The sequence below is a fragment of the Erythranthe guttata genome, chromosome 6, assembly GCF_056151865.1.
Source record: "Erythranthe guttata isolate IM_541 chromosome 6, IM_541, whole genome shotgun sequence".
In the NCBI taxonomy this organism is placed as follows: Eukaryota; Viridiplantae; Streptophyta; class Magnoliopsida; order Lamiales; family Phrymaceae; genus Erythranthe; species Erythranthe guttata.
In genome coordinates, this window is record NC_142538.1 from 4,735,188 (window position 1) to 4,755,864 (window position 20,677).

The following is a 20,677-nucleotide window of genomic DNA, read 5'->3' on the forward strand; positions in this document are numbered from 1 at the left end:
ATAAATAAATAAAACCAATTTGCAAATTCAGCATACTTTCTAAAACAAAAAATAAGCCAGTACTCCAGTACATTCTTCATCTCACAATTTCGTGCCTTCCAAGCTTTCTCTCTCCTGATTTTTGTTTTCCCTCCTTTCCCAAATCACAATCCCCAAACCTCCAAAAGAGGGAAAAATGAGAACAAATGCGGAATGCTTACAGGAGCTGCTTCTCTGCGCAGCGGCGGCCGCCGTGAGCTATTTCGGCGGGAGCATGTTGCTGAAGCGTCTCGATCCCAACCGCAAAGCCGCCAAAGCCGGCGTAGAAAGGAGGAAGGCAATCGCGAAGCGTTTAGGCCGACCTCTCGTCCAGACTAATTGTTATGAGGTCTTCGATTTTCGTTTTCCTTTTAATTTTTAAAATTTTTTTTGGCTGCAATTGCTCTGTTTTTCGAATTTTTTAGTTTAAATCTGGAAGTTAGTAGGGGCATGTTTCCGTCGGAATTTATGTTTTGTTTATTGTTGTCGGTGTAGTTTGACTTGAGTAATGGAAGCAACGCAGTGTAAGTGTTGATTAAAAAATTGCAATTGATTGTTGGTGGATTTTTGCCTATTTTAGCTGTACCGATCACTTTTGGTAGGGTTTAGTCTGACTTGGTGGAGTCTACTGATTTGTTAATGATTTGGGGAAATTGAATTACGTTGATGTTCGAAAACCTCTCGCATTTTGATTTGTTTATTTTATTTTATTTTTGTTCTCCTCTTTTGGTTGCATTGCTCTGCCTCTGTTTTTTTTTTTCAAAATTTTAGTGTAAATCTGGAAGTTAGCGGCCAGCTTTCGTCGGAATATATATATATATATATATATATATATATATATATATATATATATATATATATATATATATATATATATATATATATATATATATATATATATATATATATATTAATTTATTGTTTTCGGTGCAGTTTGACTAGAGTAATGGAAGTAATATAGTGTTGAAAGAACAATTGATTGTTGGTGAATTTTTGCCTATTTTTAGCTATATCACTTTTGGTAGGGTTTAGTTTGACTTGGGGGAGTCTTCTGATTTTGTTAATGGTTTGGGGAAATTGAATTACCCTGGTGCTAATGTTGGAAAACCTTGCATTTGGATTTTGCCTGTTTAGCTACATCACTTTTGGTAGGATTTAATTTGATTTGGCGAGTTGGTGCTAATGTTGTCGACTACCTTCGGAAAACGAGCTTAATGTTTTTAAGTTTCAATAATAATAAATGCTTTATAGGATGTTGTAGCGTGTGATGTGGTCAATCCAGACAAGATCGATGTTGACTTTGACTCCATTGGAGGACTGGATGGGTTCAAACAAGAACTGTACGAGCTCGTGATTCTTCCGTTGCGAAGGCCGGAGCTGTTTTCTCAGGGGAAGCTTCTTGGTCCGCAGAGGGGTGTTTTGCTGTATGGACCGCCTGGAACTGGCAAGACCATGCTTGCTAAAGCGATTGCGAAAGAATCTGGAGCTGTATTCTTCAATCTCAGAATATCGAATTTGATGGCTAAATGGTTCGGTGATGCTGAGAAACTAGGTATTTTATGCATACTTTTATCACTGTTGTGTCATTCGGTTCGTGCTCATGAATAACTGATTTATCGGAATTGTGTTTTCAGTTCGCTCAAGTGTGTCCATGCCGGTGAAATCACTTGAACTTCATTTACTGATGAGAGTAATATTTTCATTTGTATTATAAGGATAGGTGGCATTTATAGTTTTATTGTAGATATTGACTGCAGTGCGACGTAATTCATTTGGTATTGTTGCGAATTTAATTTAATGTGTTATTTCAAATTCAAAAGTTGCAGATCTTGTTCTACTAAATTTGTTAAACTCGCGTGGATTCAAACTTCGTTAATCATGTGATTCAAAATTACCTACAAGATTTGAGTGTAGGGGATTTTTTTTTTAAATTATCACATTTCTTGTATGATATGCAGTGGCTGCGGTGTTCACCTTGGCTCACAAACTACAGCCAGCTATTATCTTCATCGATGAAGTGGATAGCTTTTTGGGCCAGCGCAAATCTTCGGACCACTACGTAATTTCTATGATGAAGACTGAGTTTTTGTCTCTGTGGGATGGTTTCAACACAAACAGTAGGTTTTCCATTGATCTCTCTGGAGGAACTTGGCATTTGTGCCGACTCCACTGTGTTCAAGTTCGTTTGATAATTATACCTGAAAATGCCTTTTTTTGTTAAGACATGATACATATTTTTTTTATTTTCATTCAGAGAATGCTCGTGTTATGGTACTTGCTGCTACTAATCGCCCCTCAGAACTTGATGAAGCAATCCTGCGACGACTTCCTCGAGCATTTGAGATTGGGATGCCTGATTTGAAGGCGAGGGTTGCGATATTGAAGGTGATATTAAATGGTGAGAAAGTTGAAGATGGCATTGACTATGATTACATATGTGGTTTGTGTGATGGTTACTCTGGTTCGGATATTCTTGAGCTCTGCAAAAAAGCTGCGTATTTACCACTTCGGGACTTACTCGAGGATGAGAAAAATGGAAAACCATCTCAGGTCACTACTCTATCCTACTCTTGCCTTCAGCATTAATAATCTGTGCTCCGTATTTCTGCACAAATTATACCCTATTTATTTGTCGAAACCATTTTAAACACTATTTGATGAATGAATATCGTACTGGTTGACCTTGCAACTTCAGTATAAATGCTATATGATTTTTTTTTCGGTCCAACTAACAACTGGGGTTATGGGCCTACGACATTCTCTACGATATAAAACTTTTGATAACCACTCTATTGCAAGGGGAGATATGATCCTAGTAATTTTCTTTAGTTGATATTTATCTCTGCAAAACCATGTTTTACGTGATTGACTAAATTCGATCGTTTGTAGCATGATTAATCCAGATGTATCTTGTTGCTCGCAGATAATATAATGAATGCATCGTATTAATCACTATCATGCATAGTTGCATTTTTTGTTTCAGGAACTAAGGCCATTGTCACACTCAGATTTGGCGACAGTCTTTGCTACAACCACTAAGACAAGTGCGGCTGCAATTGAATACAGCAAACGAACCAAATGACACTAAAAAGACCTATACATATATAATATACATACGAGTTCGAGTTTCACATAAGCTCTCTTTTTGAAAACTTCAGTGCACGATCCTTTAATTTTCATGCACTGTCGCTTAATTCTTACGGTACGCTGATTGCTTTTACAATGAAAGCAAGCGTAACAGATTAGTGCTCGTCGCGGTGACTACTAATTCAATATACTTGGGGTACATACTATAGGTATCGAAAATCGATGAGATTGTTGACTCACTCGAGCATGTTTTTCGACAAATTAAACTTCTTCACTGTTAAAATGTCCGCTTTAAATCTTGCTTGTTAATATTCAATCATCTCATGTTAATATTCAGATCAGTGATGGATTAGTGTACCTGCAGGTAAGAAAACCACTCTCTTAGTTCTTCTTCTAAAAATGCTTTTTATAAATAATGGACAGGTTTTGCTACTTAATCTTACTTTGCTTAGGGGGCTATGGCCCCCCAAAATAATTATCCTTTTAACTAGTTTATACATACATTTTGTTATTTAAATTATTTATTTATTTGTATTTCCTTATTGCCCCCTATTTAATTAACCTGATTAATCATTGTGTTAAAAGTTCACACATACTTTGCTCTGCTTGAGCTCATAATGACAGAACCTTTTAACTATCTGACGATGTAAAGCCTTTATCTTTTTTTTTTTTTAAATTAATAATAATTAATAATTAATAATAATAGGAATTGCACTTGTAAGAGCATCTCTGACCGGTCTCACCATTTTTTCACCAAATCCCATTTATGGTGGTGAAAAAATGGGTTCATCTCCCACCGGTAGTACACCATTTTACTCCTCCACCATTTATGCTGGAAAAATGGTGTTTTTGGTCTCCAATGGGTTTCACCAAAATTTAGACCAAATATTAAAATAATAATATTTCACCATTTCACCACTTATAGGAAATGGGATTTGGTTTGATCTCCCATGACATTTCACCACATACGCCCCAAAACTATAAATATAATGTTAATCGTAATTTTATAATATTTTATTTCATAAATATTAATTATAGATCCAATATGTTAAGTAATAAATTTTTTTAACTATATAATTTAAAAATTATGTTATCAATTTTAAAAAATTGTCTAAACATGAAATAACATGAACTCAAATATTTTAAATATAATAAAATCATATATAAACAATAATCTCATAAATTATTGCATAAATCATATATTAAGTACGACATGAGAATTTAAATAAGCAGTTTATGATGATTTAAATTTATATAATTTGTGTTATTGTTTATCATGTTTTGTTATCATGTTATGTTGTTTGTTATTTTATGAGCTATGTATTTCAATTTAAATGTCTCGTCCTGTATTTCATCAATTGAAGTGTGTTTCGTTAATCACTCTATTGTTGCTTATTATATTTTATTAATAGCAATTAGCGTATTAGTTAAGTAAAGAAATGAACTAATAAACATTGATACCAACAAAATATACAAATTAATTAAAAATAAGCATATTTATATTATTAAAATTAATGTTTTGTTAATAATAACAAATGTATTTATATTTTAAAAACTAATTTAATAATTAATACCAATTTATTTACGATAAATATGCTAATAAGTTGGTAATCGGGTGCAATTAGTTAAAATCGTCATTTTATATGGTACTTAATAAAATGGTGTTAATTACGCCAAATCCTATTTTCACCTCTATATTTGGTAGGAAAAATAGGATTTGGTGGAAAAAAAATAGGAAAATGGTGGACCGGTGGGAGATGAAAATTCCTTCACCAAAAAATTTGATGGAAAAATAGGATTTGAGTATTTGGTGATATGGGGTTGACCACAGTGGGAGGCTAAAACTAAATCTCTATAATTTTAGGTGTAATGGTGGTATAGAAATTTCCTGTGGGAGGCTAAAAACACCTAAAAATCATTGTCAGATGTACCATACCAAAAATCATTGTCACGTTGCCCTCAAATTATTAAAGATGGGAGCACTGTAACTGCTACTATTTACCTTTAACTTTTTGATCGAATTATATGATGGTGTCCCACATTTGTTATAGAAAGCTTGGCTAGTAAATTTTGTTCTATTCATTTAACTAGTATTTACACAAATTATACATTGAGCATGCATTTGTAATATTGTACATAAAATCGTGACTTAATAATATCAGATTAAAATACAGCATAAGAAAAGACAAATTTTCCTCACGATTTTTAAATAAAACAGAAACTAAATTATTTTTAAACCGTTGATTTAGGCGTCTTTAATTTTTTAATTCAAAAAACAATTAAAGAAGGTACAAGTTTTAACTTTTTTTTTTTAGCAAATGGAAATTGGTCCATAAACAATATAAGGTGTTAGGCCCGTGACTCATAAAAGAAGACAAGCACAATTAAACTAATATTCCAAGTTGAAACATGAAACCTCATCACCTAATGCTTTATTGACTTAATCAAGAAAACCAACAATAAAATAAAATATAAAAATAATAATAATAATAATGCAACAATACCCATAATCATCAATTACATATATAATATAGATTCTTGACCTATCCTAATCCTACTGGAAATCCGCGTAAATCCCGATCAATAAATAAATTAAACCCAAAAGGTAGTGAATCTTTTTTTTTTTATCCGAAAATCTTTATTCTCGTTGCAACAAAATAGTGATACAAATTTACCTTTTTGGTTTATGACACCGTACACTCGTCGAAATACATTAGGTGATTTTTAACCGTATGTAAATAATCTTACATCCACCCATATGTATGTGTGTTTTATTCGGAATATATTTCACCATATCAAGAGCCGAAAATCATCTAGGTGTAAATATCTAAATAAATGTCAATGAATTTGACTAATTATTCCAACAAATTAATGTTCATCACGTCAAGCACACAATAAGAAGCCCAGTCAGACAAAAGCAGCTATATGTGCATAAGAAAATTCACACACACCCACACCTAAATTAAATACATATTTTGACTAATTAAAGCACAAACACAGAAATTGCCGTATGCCGGCTATTTAATTCTTTTCCTAACCCCAAAAAAAAAAACATTTAAATAGAGGCCCTTTCAACATTCCCTCTTCAAAACTTTACCCCAAATTAAATAAAATAAAATAAAATATATTCTCATCGGGGGAGAGCTTTAATCAATAATCATCATTAATTTCAGCTTTAATGCAGATGATTCCCCACCTCCGATTCCCTTGCTTCTCAAATCTCTTCAATTAATTGATTTTTTTAATTTTGCTTTCAATTGTTCACTGATTACAACCTAGAAGAAATTCACCATGTTTCTGGCGAATCTCGCTCTACTGATTTTCTCAGTGGTTTTTCTGGTTGTAGTTTTCAGAATTTTGTCGAAAACAAGCTTAATCCATTCCTTGAAGAAAAGCTGGCGTTTCGTGGAGGAAAAATGCTACGTTTACCAGTTCTACAGAGTACCGAAATTCAACGACAACATGCAGGAGAATCAACTGTACAGGAAGGTTTACGCGTACCTCAATTCTCTGCCGTGCGTCGAAGATTCCGATTTCGCCAACCTCTTCTCCGGCACGAAGTCTACCGAAATCAATCTGATTCTCGACGAGAATCAAACAATCGCCGATCAATTCCTCGGCGCCAGAGTTTATTGGAAGATCGAAAACTGCCGGAGCGACGGCGGCGGTGAGAAATCGCTTGTGTTGAAGATCAGGAAGAACGACAAACGCAGGATTTTGGTGCCTTACTTGCAGAGTATTCACCAGGCGTTTGACGAAATTGAGCAGAAGCGGAAGGAGGTGAGATTGTTCGTCAACGTGGAGAACGGACTCCGGGGAGATGGACGGTGGAGATCGACCTCGTTCACGCATCCGGCGACCATGGATACAATCGTAATGGACGCGGATCTGAAAACGAGAATTAAATCCGATTTGGAGAATTTTTTGAAGTCCAGGCAGTACTACCACCGATTAGGCCGTGTTTGGAAGAGGAGCTACCTTCTGTACGGATCCGCCGGTACGGGTAAATCCACATTCGTAGCTGCAATGGCGAAGTTTCTGAGCTACGATATTTACGAAGTCAATCTGCACAAAGTCCAAAACGACGCCGATTTGAAGTACCTTCTCCTCCAAACGACGAAAAAGTCGATACTAGTTGTCGAAGATCTGGACCGTTATCTCGACGAGAAGAAATCGACGGCGGCGGCTGCGCTGAGTCTATCCGGAATCCTCAACTTCATGGACGGAATATTCTCCTGCTGCGGCGAAGAGAGGGTGATGGTCTTCACCGCGAGCAGTAAGGAAAACATCGGCGCGTGCGTCATACGCCCCGGCAGAATCGACGTCCACATCAATTTCCCTCTCTGCGATTTTACCGCGTTTAAGAGTTTGGCCGGCAGTCACTTAGGGTTAAAAGACCACAAGTTATTCCACCAGGTGGAGGAGATTTTCCAAACCGGAGCGACGTTGAGCCCGGCCGAGATTTGCGAGATCATGATATCGAACCGGGGCTCGCCGAGCCGGGCTCTCAAAACCGTGATCACCGCGCTGCAGGGCAACCTCGCGGGTCGGATCGGGCGGAGGCTGAGCGGGTCCGGGTCGGGTCGGTATACGGACGAAACGGAGGAGCACGCGAAGGAAGGGCAAAGTGGTATTCATCCCATGAAGGAGATCAAGAATTTGTATGGACTCTTGAGGGCGAGGAGTAGTAGAAAAGCTTCGTTGGATAAATTCGACGTCGACCCGGAGAATTCGGGTTCGGTTCATGGGGCATGATAACTGAGTCGAATCGGTTGCTCCAAAAAATCCCTCGTTTATTTGTTTCATTTTTACTTATACATATGATTCTATTTACCCACACGTTTGCTTTTTGGTTTTCTTGAGTTTATTATTTTGACTTGTAAATATTACCTTAGCACATTACCTTGGAAAACAGTTTGTAGATATAATTTTGTATGAATATATATAGCACATTGTCAATTTTTGGGAGATTTATTTTGGGTTTTTTAATCAGAATTTCGCTTATGAAATTAAACAAATTAGAAAGAAATATCTATTATTTGACTTATAATAATGAAATAACCTATATCAATCAATACTTAGTATTATATTAAATATACATATTCTAGAAAAATGAATAATAATTCTTCGGAGTTTATTCGTCGTTGTTAAAGAGAACTTGACTACGTACAAATTGCGCGACTGTTTGCTAAACTTCCACACCAAAATTAAGGAGTATTATATTGACTAGTTTAGAATATGTTGTGATGTACATTTCAATTGTATCAAAGGACATCTAGCTATAGTGAGAAAATTAAATTAAGGCCAACACGCATCTAAAAAATTAATTTTCATGTACTTAATTCCTATTTTAATTAATATATAGGTATAGCCGTATAGACTATAGTCACTATAACATTAAATTTAAATTTTATAATGGTTGGCCGGAAACTTTCGCCTACTTAAAACTGTCTCTTCACTATTTTCCCAATTTATTACAGGATTTGAATTTCTCACTAAAACAAAAATCATAATAATAATATTCAACTTACTACATTTATATAGTATACTAAGTTGATGAATTTTGGGCCCAATGGCAATGGTTCTACTTGGTACAAAGGAGGATGCCTTTTAGAGTGCTTTTGAACCATCCAATAGATAGTTATTTTCTGAAAAGAAAAATAAATAATGTTTTATAACTTATTATTTATTTACATTTTTTAACATTAGAATTAACAGCTCTAGATTTATACGAATAAACTTCATTCTCGTGCAATAGTCCCTGTAAATAATATAAACACGAAATGTGTAAATTGCACTGGACAAATTTTACTATAATACAATATCCAACAAACTGTACTATAATTATAAGCCACATCGAACAAGTCAAGCTCAACAAGTACGACCTACAATTATGACATCGATCGGTTGAAAGATATAACATAAGTTTTTAAAACTACAATCTGGTTTACTAGTCATATTATGCTTAACTCGCTCGTTAAATACTTAAGATAAGATTAAATAATCCAATAAAAATTCAATCGTATATAGAAATTCAATATATGCAGGCCGGCATGAAAAGCTAGTAAACTAATCAAACATTCAATAAAATCCAATCATTTAATTAATCTTGGGTAAGGGCTAATATTACAATCCAAACCTACCCAATTTGATTTACTTCCAGTTTCATTCCCCCGGACAAGTTTCCAAACAGACCCAATTTAATTTACTTCCAGTTTCACTTCCCCCCCGGTCCAAACAGACCCAATTTGATTTAGTTCTAGTTTTCATTTCCCCAAACCAAACGCACACGTTTGATGTGAAAGACTGACGTGTTTGTTTTCTTTCTCTCTCTACTACGCTCTTGTAGTGATCGGATTTCTCGTCGTCGACTCAGATCACTGCTCTCTAGCCTCCTACAAAGATCTCATCCATCTCGTTTCGTAAGAAATTATTGCTGAATTTTATGTATTAGCAGTACTTCTTACCTAATTAAATTTCATAAGTATAATTTAGGGCTTTTAATTTGGAGAGCTTGCGCTTATGTTATTCACGAATTTATCGCATTTTTTAGCGATTAATGAACAGTGTTTATGTTCTTTATATGCGATGTTTCGTGGATTTGTTTCGTATCCAGTTAAAATGGGTGTTGAATTTTGAAATGATTTTGTTGCAGGTGTTTGTGCTGGCGATTTGATTTAATTTTGAGTTAATTTTCGGCAATGGTAAAGCTTCAGCCCTTTCTCGAAATTCTTAAAATTTATTGTTTTGGTTCGTGTTTTGTCATTGAAGAACTTGTCGATTTTTATTTTCAGAATTTTTTAGTTGGAGCATTTAAGCCGGCATGCCACGTTTCGTTTACGTTTTCGGATGGAAAATCACGAAAGCAGGTTTGTTTTATCTAATAGCGTTCGAATTAGCATTGTATGAGTGCTTATCATCTCGCTTGTTATAGTTATGTTGTTCCTTCCAGTTGCACTTCTTTTTGGTGCATAATTGTGTCTAGTGAGTGGTGATTGTAGAAGTAGGTATTCAGTTTTCATTGTTAATAAAAATCTATAGTTTTTTGTCGCGTGTCGGCACAACAAATTCTTGAATTATTTTTGTCAGTACTGGTAGGATAGGCTCATCGTTTTTTCGTTGCTTGTATAAATGTTACTGTAGGTGTCAATGAAGAAGGAGAATGGTCAAACAGTAATGGTCCCACTCTTTCACAATCACGAAAACATATCTGGGAAGGTAGTTTGCAGTTGTGTTATTAACATTGCCATTAACAATTTAGGTTCAAAGATAATTCAGATTCGACTATCTAATCATGGTGATGCCTTGCCATGTCATGCTTTCAGATTTCTGTCGAACCAGTTTCAGGGAAGAAGGTGGAGCACAATGGAATCAAAGTTGAGCTGCTTGGTCAGATAGGTGTGTTATCATGGTTTTTATTGATTTAAATTTCTGATTTCTCTGTTCTCAACATTAAATTCCCGTTTGCAGAAATGTACTTTGATAGAGGCAACTTCTACGACTTCACATCTCTGGGTGAGTACATACGGTTCGGTTTGGTTTATCCTGGAAGCAAATTTAAAATATTGTATTGTGCTATGTTGCCAGCTTCAGCTATATAGCAAATTGCAATAGGAAAAGCTTGTAGTAGGATTTTTAATCCTTCGATTTGTTTGATTTTCATTATCTTTTTCTTGTTCTTGTACATGTAGTTCGTGAACTGGATGTTCCTGGAGAAATTTATGAAAGAAAAACATTTCCCTTCGAATTTTCAACTGTGGAGATGCCATATGAGGCGTATAATGGTGTAAACGTGCGGCTTAGGTGAGTAACTCATCTTTCTTTGATGTTCCATAAAATAAATTTTTGCTTTCGCTTTTCATGTAGTTTACAAAGAGATCCATGCTTTTAAATTTGCTATCTGTTTCGATGAAGCAGATAATGAACTAGGGGAATAAAATTTGTTCCGTAATACTTCGTATGGCTAACTTCCAGATTTTGTTTTATAGAAGTCTGTATGTTTTTTAACCATCTTACTATCCTTTTGTACTGCTGTTCTGTAGCATCCATGCATGTGTTCTCACTTCTCATATAACTTCTGAATGATGATCATATATTTATTTCAGATTGTGTGCGGTTCTTTTTGAATATCTATGTTCGTATTTTTTAAGGGAGTGTCAGTATAAAAAATTATTGAAGCTTTTAATTGTTAAGGCTCTCAAATCATTGTTCTATAGCATCTCTTAGTTATGTGCAAAAGTATGGAGGAACCGTATCCAGATGTTTCCATTTTCGACATGTTAAGACTTTGATACAATTTAATGGATTTTTTCGCTCATGTTTCAGGTATGTCCTAAAAGTGACAATAACTCGGGGTTATGCTGGTAGCATAGTGGAATACCAAGACTTTGTGGTAATAATCATATTCTATTGCCCCATTAAAACATGCACATTAGCTTCTTTGAACCTTACTTAGGTAAATAATTGATTTCGATTTCCACAATATATCTAGTAGCTTTATGATTTTTCAACCTTGCTTCTTATGCTCTTCTTATCAAAGAATATGCACTACCCCATTACAAAGAGATGTATAATTGGCACTTGTTGCCTTACTCCTTTAATACGCTTCGAAAGTCAGTAGAACTTGGAACTCAAGGAGGAGCCATTGTTGCAGGGAATTAATTTCCTTTTTTTGTGTATATTTTGCTGCGATCCCTTTTAGAGTAGGGGTATTTCTTTTTTTTTACGAGTTTTAAATCAATATAATCTATTCACTCAAGCTGATTTAATAATCTATTTACATGGATCAGGTTCGGAATCCCAGCCCTCCTCCACCAATCAACAACAGCATCAAGGTATTGTTGAATTTTGTTTTACCCCTATATCATCATCATTGATTCTGCTATTTAACTGTTGTAGAACCTGACACATTATGCACCCGTCGGTTAGATAATTTCTCCTTTTGTTGTTCTACATGTAGGAACATGTTATTAATCTTTCTTTTATCTTTACTTGTAGATGGAAGTTGGAATCGAAGATTGCCTTCATATTGAGTTTGAGTACAATAAGAGCAAGTAAGTTACCACCGCCTCTACTTAATTGTAACTTTGGTTTACATGTCTCTGTTTGGACGGAACTGAATTTGGGGGTGAATTTTCAATTAACCCACTTCATTTCTTGACTCTTGATGTGATCAAATATTTCTTCCCGACGTTTATAATTACTAAAAGTACCAGTGTTTATGGTTTGTATTCAAATCTGTATATTGGGTTTTTTATTAAGCCCCAGTCTCTTGCATGGCTTACCTGAAATATAGAAGAGGGTATTATTGTCACACACTTTTCGTAAGGATCTGAAATCATGTCTTTAATCGGATAGTGTTTATTTATTAATTTTAGGAGAGTGTTAGTATTCCCTCTTAATTCTTATGCAGAAGTTTCTTTTTGAATTTCCAGGTATCATTTGAAAGATGTCATTATTGGCAAAATTTATTTTCTTCTCGTTAGAATCAAGCTAAAAAACATGGATCTTGAGATTAGACGCAGAGAATCAACTGGATCGGGGACCAACACTCATGTTGAGACAGAGACACTTGCAAAGTTCGAACTTATGGACGGTGCTCCAGTTAGAGGTACACTTAATAACTCTTAGTTATTCTACAAAAAATCGTCTATCCACTTTTACTACAATATCCAAATTTTGTGTTTGTAATTTATTTATTTGTTATTTGTTTTTTAAGGCGATTTACTTACTTGATGCACACTTTTGCTTCGACAGGTGAATCTATTCCAGTCAGATTGTTTTTAAGCCCGTACGAGCTAACTCCAACATACTCGAACATAAACAACAAATTCAGCGTGAAATACTACTTGAACCTCGTACTTGTCGATGAAGAGGACCGCCGATATTTCAAGCAACAAGAAATCACAATGTTCCGGCTCGGAGAAACGTCTTGATTTTAAAGTATTTGTTTGTTGAAGATTTACTGACTAAAAAAAAAAAAGTACTTTTTCTTTGTTCTTATCAAATAGCACCGTCGTTGATGCAAAAATGTGCACAGTTGTATAGAGGAAGGATTATGTACATGGGCATGTCTAGAGATTTCTGCGACAAAAATGATTGTGCTTTTCGAGGTTTGATTCGAGTCTGTTTAGGTTTTCGCGTGTTCGTTAGGTTATTAATCATATTTTCCTCTTTCGGCTGTGTTTTAGGCTCTGTTTCCTAGTTTGATGTTTGTTTGTGAGCATTGCATTCATGTTTTTCTTATACTATATAATAATTGATTTAAGGGTTGCAAACTTAAGCTGGGTAGACATTGTTTACATAACTTTTCTGGTGTTTTTTTTTTTTTTTTTTAATTTTTTTTTTTAATAATTAGTCATCGGAATTGAAATATGTATGAGATTTTGTTTTCGGTTCAGAATAGATCTCGAGCATCGAACTGTAGCGATTAACTGCTTACCGAACCATCAAACGACGTTGTAAGAAGTAGAAACGCATTATCACCTATAAAAAACGCTACGTGTGTTAGAGGTTGTTACCTGGTTTCGATTAGATTAGCTACAGCCAATCCGGGAGCGACTTGTGGTTGTCTGGCTCAACCGCAGTTCTATAAATAGAAGGGGGATCGGAAAGCTGTGTAATCGAGGTATCGATTCATATGTTTTGCAATTCATAATTCCGTTAATACAATTCAGTTTTCGTTCGTTTTGGTTCTCGATTGTTCGTAACTTAGGATTGAGGGTTTCAATCCTAACGAGTAACAACCGACCAACTATTGTCTATTATGTATGCTAGTCATGAAATATATATATAATATAGGGTAAATTACAACCACCCCTGAGGTACGGTCAAATTATGAAAAAAAGAAATTATTGTTTAGATAATGATATTTACCCCCCAACTATAAATCTTCTTACATCTTCATTCTTAGGGTGTCAAATTCAACATAATCATCTAGATTCCGTGGAATGTTCTCTAATTTGTACAAAAATATAGTTTATGATGCACAAGAATTTGATGTATACCAGCCAAAAAACACATCTTACGATCATCTAGCTTCAAAATGTGGAACTCGAATGGGATAAAACATATCTTAAATTGAGAATATTCCACTAAATTTAAAAACTGCAAGAGTGGACGTGTAAGAAGATTTATAATTTATAGATGGTTGTAATTACCCAGATAGAAAAATGATTTTCATAATTTGACCATACCCTAGTAGGGGTGGTTGTAGTTTATCCTATAATATGTGAATATTTCACCACTTGGAAAGAAGAAAACTAATATTATTATTTTCTCAATTTATAATTGAAAGCACCGTCTTCTGCTCATATTTTAATATTTATATGCGTTGTCGGGACGTGCAAGGCACTCTCTCTCATGACGTTAATTAGATTAAGATTATGAATTATTTGATAATCATAAATTAATTACCATTTTATTTAGATTAATACTATTATAAAATGTATGTATGTATGACATAGTCCAAGTCAAATCGTTTTCACGTTTGTTTCTTTATAATAGTAATTAAATACATGTTGGATTGAATGCTCCCATTAAAATGTATCGCTGGTACCTGCCTGTAACCAATGATTTTCAGATCTCTACCATTTTTTTTTTTTTTTTTTTTTTTAAGTTTGAAATAATTTAGCCAAACATGCCCCAAATGTCAAAATACATTTAACTTATCTAAACAAATGGGGCATTGCTATAGTAGTAATTGATGCATTTAATAATGGAGAATCTCTTAAAAATCTGTTCATATATTTTTGTACTGCAATGTACTTTGATTTTCTCTCTTAGAGAAACCCAGCTTCTTCTGCTTCCATTTATATTAGAAATTAGAATTTATTCATTTAATTAAAACTATAATCGCAATTAAAAACCAAAAAAATATCAATAAATCTCAATTAACCATATATATCATGATGATGCTAAAATGTAGATCACCTGGGGTAGTGTAGAAAATGTATTGGGAGAGCAAAGCGGATCAGTAGCTTGACAACTTGATGATCCTGAGGTACCTGCGAGATGAACACACGTGAACTACGCCGGGGGTTGATCCGGCGGAAACCCCTCCGACGCTCAAGTCAGACGTGCTGATCATAGAATTAGTCAAGAGAATACGTATTGTAGTATTGCTCAGTTAATAGGACGTACCTTAAGGAATGAGTTCAAACCTTTATTTATAGCTTAGTCGAGATTGTCGGGCCCAAACTTTACTTGAAGGTGATTGGGCCTCGGTGATAGTGGTCTTCGATATTGGGCTCGTGTCCCTGTAGGTAAATAATTTGTAGGCCCATTGGGCTGGCCCAATTAGGCATATCATATCATTAAATAAATACTAACAATTTTTTATATGTGAAAAATATTTTTGTGGTTTGAGCAAGTCGACCAAGATCCGAATCCACTCGAGCCAAAAAAGAAGGAACTCGAGCTCGCCTCTTTTGGTAGGCTCGTTCACACCCTTAGTCCGGACACACCAACGAGCATTAATATAATATTTTGCACCATTAAGCTCGACCATGATTGATTGACCTCGATCGGCAATTGGCTCGAATATTTTATTATTTAAATATGCAAAAAATATGAAAAATGTTTTATACAAGTAAATTGTATTTAAGTGATACATATGACTGTATGAGAATAATATTAAAAATAAGCCACATTATTAATCATTATTATGAAAGTCGGTATGCTCCAAGCCGTCCATAAGTGGTCCCCACAAAACAAATCCGACGGCAGATATTCACAGATCACAAAAAATACGGGTCCCACATATCCCTTCCCTCGCCCGAGATCCATATTGTTGCAACCGGGCCCCAAAAAGCCTAACCACCGACACAATGCCACGTGGCAAAAAAAAATTAATAAAAATAAAAAACAAAATAATAAAATTCACCATCTCATCTCACACCACTCTCAGAGCAGCAAACGAAACCGCGTCCCCATTTGCCACCTACACTACACACTCTACTGTGTGTGTGTATGTATCTGTATTCTGTATCTACACATATATAAGCATCGCTTTATCCCTGTGATTGGGGTACGAAAAATATCCGAGAGTGGATCATACATTTTCTCTCTCTCTATATTTATCTTTAGCTTCTAGCTAATTTTACTGAGAGAGGAATTTTTTTTTTCAATTGTGTGTGTTTTTTGTAGGGAGAAAGATGGAGTTGTTTTACTATATGGTGTTTGGGGGTTTGGCCGCGGTGGTGGCGGCGCTGGAGCTCAGTAAAAGCAACAAGGATCGGATTAATACTTCCTCAGCTTTCAATTCCTTCAAGAACAATTACTTGCTCGTTTACTCTCTCATGATGGGTATGTCAATTAAATTGCGTCACGATTCCAGATCTGGCTGTTAATTGATTTCACAATGGTGTATAATTTATAATTTGAATTTGGTTATTTAGTCGAATTTCAGTACGGAGAAAAATTCGTACTGAAATATGAGTGCAAGTATTGTACCGTTATAACTATGCAAATAATTCGTTAGATCGTAGATCTAAAGTAGTGGGATTAAAGTTAGCTGGTTTGGATCCGATGATTGTGAGTTTGACTTTGATAATGATTAGGGATAATGTTTTTGGTGGGTGGATCTAAGATCTTAGTTGGGCTTGTTGTTTATTTGTTGAGGTAATTGCATTGCTACTAAGAGTGGGTGAATTTTTCGTGATGGTCTAATGGAGTCGAAAGTGAAGTAGATTTTCGTTTTCTTTTTCCGTACATAAAATGCATTATGCTGTCTGAAACTAGGTTAATTAGAAACTGTTTGGATAGGAATTTATAATCTTCAGATACATTTATAAATTATTATGGGGTGGAGCGTAAATCGTTTCACATAGCTTTTGCATTTTCTTTATTTCCGAGAAACATTTTCAATCGCAGTAGTCTTGCTTTTGCTGATGGTTGCTTTCTATGTGGCAAACAGCTGGTGACTGGTTGCAAGGTCCCTATGTGTACTTCCTTTACAAGTCTTATGGTTACGGGAAAGGTGAAATCGGACAGCTCTTTATTGCGGGATTTGGGTCTTCCATGTTGTTTGGAACAATTGTTGGATCTCTAGCCGATAAACAGTGAGATTCCCTCCTCGAATAATTTAGATGTAATCTTCACTTCTTCTTTTTTTTCAGAAATTCTCATGATTGAGTTCTGTAATGAACTTGTAGGGGGCGGAAGAGAGCATGTGTTACTTACTGCATCACATATATACTGAGCTGCATTACCAAGCACTCTCCGCAGTACAGAGTTCTGATGGTTGGACGTATTTTGGGTGGTATTGCTACATCTCTCCTGTTTTCCGCATTTGAGTCTTGGCTCGTGGCAGAACACTTCAAGGTGGGGGTGTTCTTACATAGAATAACTACTAATTTGATGTTTATATACATATAGATCAGGTTATAACTGTCTACTTTATGACCTCATATTGTAGAATTTCACCCATATATATTTGTGAAGGATGTTTTGATCTGCATTTTATTTCTCCCATGTCTATGTTGTCCACTTCTTTTCTGTGGGATATTATAGGATCAAAAAATAATTAATCTGCTATTTTTGCCTCGTTGTGTGAAGTTTAATGTGCTGGTATTGCACATGGAAAGGTTGCATTGTTTCACAATTTTCGGTTTCTGTTCTTAAGCGATCAAATGCAATTTCTTCTCATTATTTGTATAAACTATGATGGGTCCCTCCTAGAGGATAGTTAATAACTGAAATCTTGAATTCCACAATATATTTGCAGAGGGGTTTCGAACAGCAATGGCTTTCAGTGACTTTCTCCAAGGCAATATTCCTTGGCAATGGCCTTGTTGCTATTCTATCGGGGTTGTTTGGAAATCTGCTAGTTGATACCATGAATTTCGGGCCTGTGTCTCCCTTTGATGCAGCTGCCGTGTTTCTAGCTATTGGAATGGCTGTAATATTATCATCTTGGACCGAGAACTATGGGGATACTTCAGAGAACAAGGACTTACTCACTCAATTCAAGGGTGCAGCTATAGCAATTGCTTCAGGTATTACTTACTCTCGTAAATTAATACAAATATCTTCATAGACTACAGATCTTTAAGCACCTACAGACTATAAAGAGAAGTAAAAGTCTGCAGTTATAGATTAGATTATTTTATAAATTATGGCTATTTAACAAATACAAATATGTTGAAAGAGGTACATACCATGATGTTTGTAGTACATGATGTTCGGCTTAGTTTTTTTTTATTTTTTTTATTTGTTATGCTACCAAGGAGAAGATCTGCTTCCTCCAAAGTCATTTAATTTTTTTGTTAAATTTAATATCCTTATAATAGAACTTTGATGCCATGGTTTGAATTGTCAGATGAGAAGATTGCATTGCTTGGTGCTATACAGTCCTTGTTTGAAGGTTCTATGTATACATTTGTGTTCCTATGGACACCTGCTCTGAGTCCAAACGATGAAGATATTCCCCATGGTTTTATCTTCGCAACTTTCATGTTGGCTTCAATGTTGGGAAGCTCAATTGCTGCTCGTTTATTGGCCCGTAACTCAGTTAAAGTGGAGAGCTACATGCAGATTGTATTTGTTATTTCTTCTATCTCGCTTATGCTTCCCACATTGACGAGTGTAATTCCCGGTTCCCTTTTCTTTCCTTATATCTTTTTTTCGCTTGTGAACAAAATCTTACTAATAACTATTTATGGCAGTTCTTGGTAACTCCTTCAAATGTGAAAGGTGGCAGCATCTCGTTTTCAGGCTGTCTCCAACTTCTTGGATTCTGTACTTTTGAAGCTTGTGTAGGAATTTTCTGGCCGTCCATTATGAAGATGAGATCTCAATATATCCCCGAGGAGGCTCGAAGCACCATCATGAACTTCTTCCGTATCCCACTAAACATCTTTGTTTGCATCGTCCTGTACAATGTATGTCCACTGGATCTTGCTTATATATTTACTTATTGTTCGAATATGAATGGCTCTGGGGTTTTAGTTCATATCCCAACTTAAAGATTTACAATTTTCTTGAATATCTGTAGGTCAATGCACTCCCCATCACAATTATGTTTGGAATGTGTTCCATCTTCCTCTTTACGGCATCCATTCTTCAGAGACGGCTATCAGCAATTGGAGAAAAGCCAAGTGAGTTTGTCTACGTGTAACCATAATTGAATATATTTTTGAAGTCTTTTAACATACAAACACTTGGTAGTATCTTCTATTACAACGCATCTAGGTTATCCCGTCTTATCGGAAGTCAGTAGGTTAAAACCCTCATGAACGACACATCTATTATTCTCAAAGTCTCATTTTTTTTTTGTTTTTCTTCTCTTTCTCAGAGACCGAAGAATGGACTATGTTGAAGGAGAAAAATGCAGAGGATGAAGAATTAAATGTTGCTTGATCGATTATTGAAGGTTTGTTTCCGATCTTCTATCTGTTGCCATAAGACAACATTCGTCTTGTGTAATAGGGGGACTACGGTAAATTATAGTGATCCGTGCAGCAAAGGATTAAGTAGTGAAAAAAAATGCCATGCTGTAAGGATAGTCTTCCTTCTTTTTTTTTTAATGATAATTTCTAAAATCGTATTTTCCTAATGTTGGGTTCGTGTTTAAGTATATCCACCGAGCACCCAGTTTTGTATTCAGACACTAAATTTATTTTTCTTAGCAATCTTACTGTAAGGATGTAATGCAACAAGAGGAGCATATTCTTTTGAACACGTTCGTCCCGTCTTTTTTTTCTTGCATGTTTATATGAAGTCCAATTGCGTTTATGAAATCGAACCTACGAACGAACATAAGATTCTCAACTCGGCTATTTTCATTGCACAAAATCTCGAAAGTACTAACAAGATTGGTTTAATTTGTCTCAATTAATTAGTACTAGCTATCTAGTGTGTGTAAAAGGACATGGCCAAGAATCTTTTGGATCACCTTTTCTCACAAATCAGTATCCATTATTAATATTATTTATTTATTATTATTTATTTAATAATATCAACTATTTGATTATGGACTTCTTACCTAAAGATGGTCCAAATAATCTAAGTACACTTGTTGTAATAATACCAGCTAAAATACAGCTAAAAAATTATATGCTGCTATAATTATAGAGCCAAAGTCAGCTAATTCGCTCGACTAATTAGTAATTAACCGATAACATACGGTGTGCAATGTCCAAATTGTCCTCCTTTTTCCTTTTTTTTTTCCTAGAACAATTAACAACCAAAAGAATAGATTTTAGATTCTTTCATCTTGATCCTGAATTCCTGATGATATTATTTGTTTGTTCACATATGCTGGTTAACGAAGATGCCCTTTCGTAATCACGTGACTAGTGGGATCTTTTCGTTGTTTGCTAAAGCCAATCACAATTTTTTTTGATTATATATATATATATATATATATATATATAATGATCCACAGAAGCATATTAAAGAAAAAAAAGTGATACGGAGAAGTAGACATGGCGTGATATTGCTTCGGGTTCATCAGCTCTGGTAGTTGATGAGCCGAATCAATATCACTCTTGTATACTTCTCTGCTGCAGCCTGCAAACAAACAAAAAAAAAATTATCTTCTTTATCGGATAACTTTTCCAGCCTAGTCTTC

General features: G+C 35.0%; 3 protein-coding genes and 1 pseudogene across 5 annotated transcripts; all 4 read left to right on the forward strand.

The window, feature by feature from the left end:
• Positions 1 to 41: 41 nt before the first annotated feature.
• Positions 42 to 3,542, forward strand: LOC105978037 (uncharacterized). The gene is made up of 5 exons (XM_013003448.2): positions 42 to 367; positions 1,270 to 1,570; positions 1,977 to 2,135; positions 2,273 to 2,568; positions 3,002 to 3,542. The coding sequence occupies exons 1-5, from the start codon at positions 176 to 178 to the stop codon at positions 3,098 to 3,100; spliced, it is 1,047 nt and encodes a 348-aa protein (XP_012858902.2). The 5' UTR covers positions 42 to 175; the 3' UTR covers positions 3,101 to 3,542.
• Positions 3,543 to 5,956: 2,414 nt separating this feature from the next.
• LOC105977999 (AAA-ATPase At2g46620 pseudogene) lies at positions 5,957 to 8,079 on the forward strand (annotated as a pseudogene). The gene has a single exon (XR_016031746.1). The product of XR_016031746.1 is annotated as an AAA-ATPase At2g46620 pseudogene (transcript).
• Positions 8,080 to 9,340: 1,261 nt separating this feature from the next.
• Positions 9,341 to 13,387, forward strand: LOC105977884 (vacuolar protein sorting-associated protein 26B). Its single transcript, XM_013003274.2, has 12 exons — positions 9,341 to 9,527; positions 9,761 to 9,809; positions 9,900 to 9,974; positions 10,249 to 10,323; positions 10,431 to 10,503; positions 10,576 to 10,620; positions 10,797 to 10,908; positions 11,431 to 11,497; positions 11,895 to 11,939; positions 12,103 to 12,158; positions 12,540 to 12,715; positions 12,862 to 13,387. The coding sequence occupies exons 2-12, from the start codon at positions 9,807 to 9,809 to the stop codon at positions 13,038 to 13,040; spliced, it is 906 nt and encodes a 301-aa protein (XP_012858728.1). The 5' UTR covers positions 9,341 to 9,527; positions 9,761 to 9,806; the 3' UTR covers positions 13,041 to 13,387.
• A 2,598-nt stretch (positions 13,388 to 15,985) lies between these two features.
• Positions 15,986 to 19,789, forward strand: LOC105977710 (uncharacterized). 2 transcript variants are annotated; one of them, XM_088819590.1, is made up of 9 exons: positions 15,986 to 16,132; positions 16,252 to 16,410; positions 17,021 to 17,165; positions 17,259 to 17,427; positions 17,831 to 18,101; positions 18,425 to 18,690; positions 18,771 to 18,986; positions 19,100 to 19,202; positions 19,400 to 19,789. In XM_088819590.1, the coding sequence occupies exons 2-9, from the start codon at positions 16,260 to 16,262 to the stop codon at positions 19,462 to 19,464; spliced, it is 1,386 nt and encodes a 461-aa protein (XP_088675716.1). In that variant the 5' UTR covers positions 15,986 to 16,132; positions 16,252 to 16,259; the 3' UTR covers positions 19,465 to 19,789. The 2 variants fall into 2 exon arrangements, with proteins under 2 accessions (XP_088675716.1, XP_012858517.1); XM_013003063.2 differs by having other exon boundaries at positions 15,987 to 16,410.
• The last annotated feature ends 888 nt before the right edge of the window (positions 19,790 to 20,677 follow it).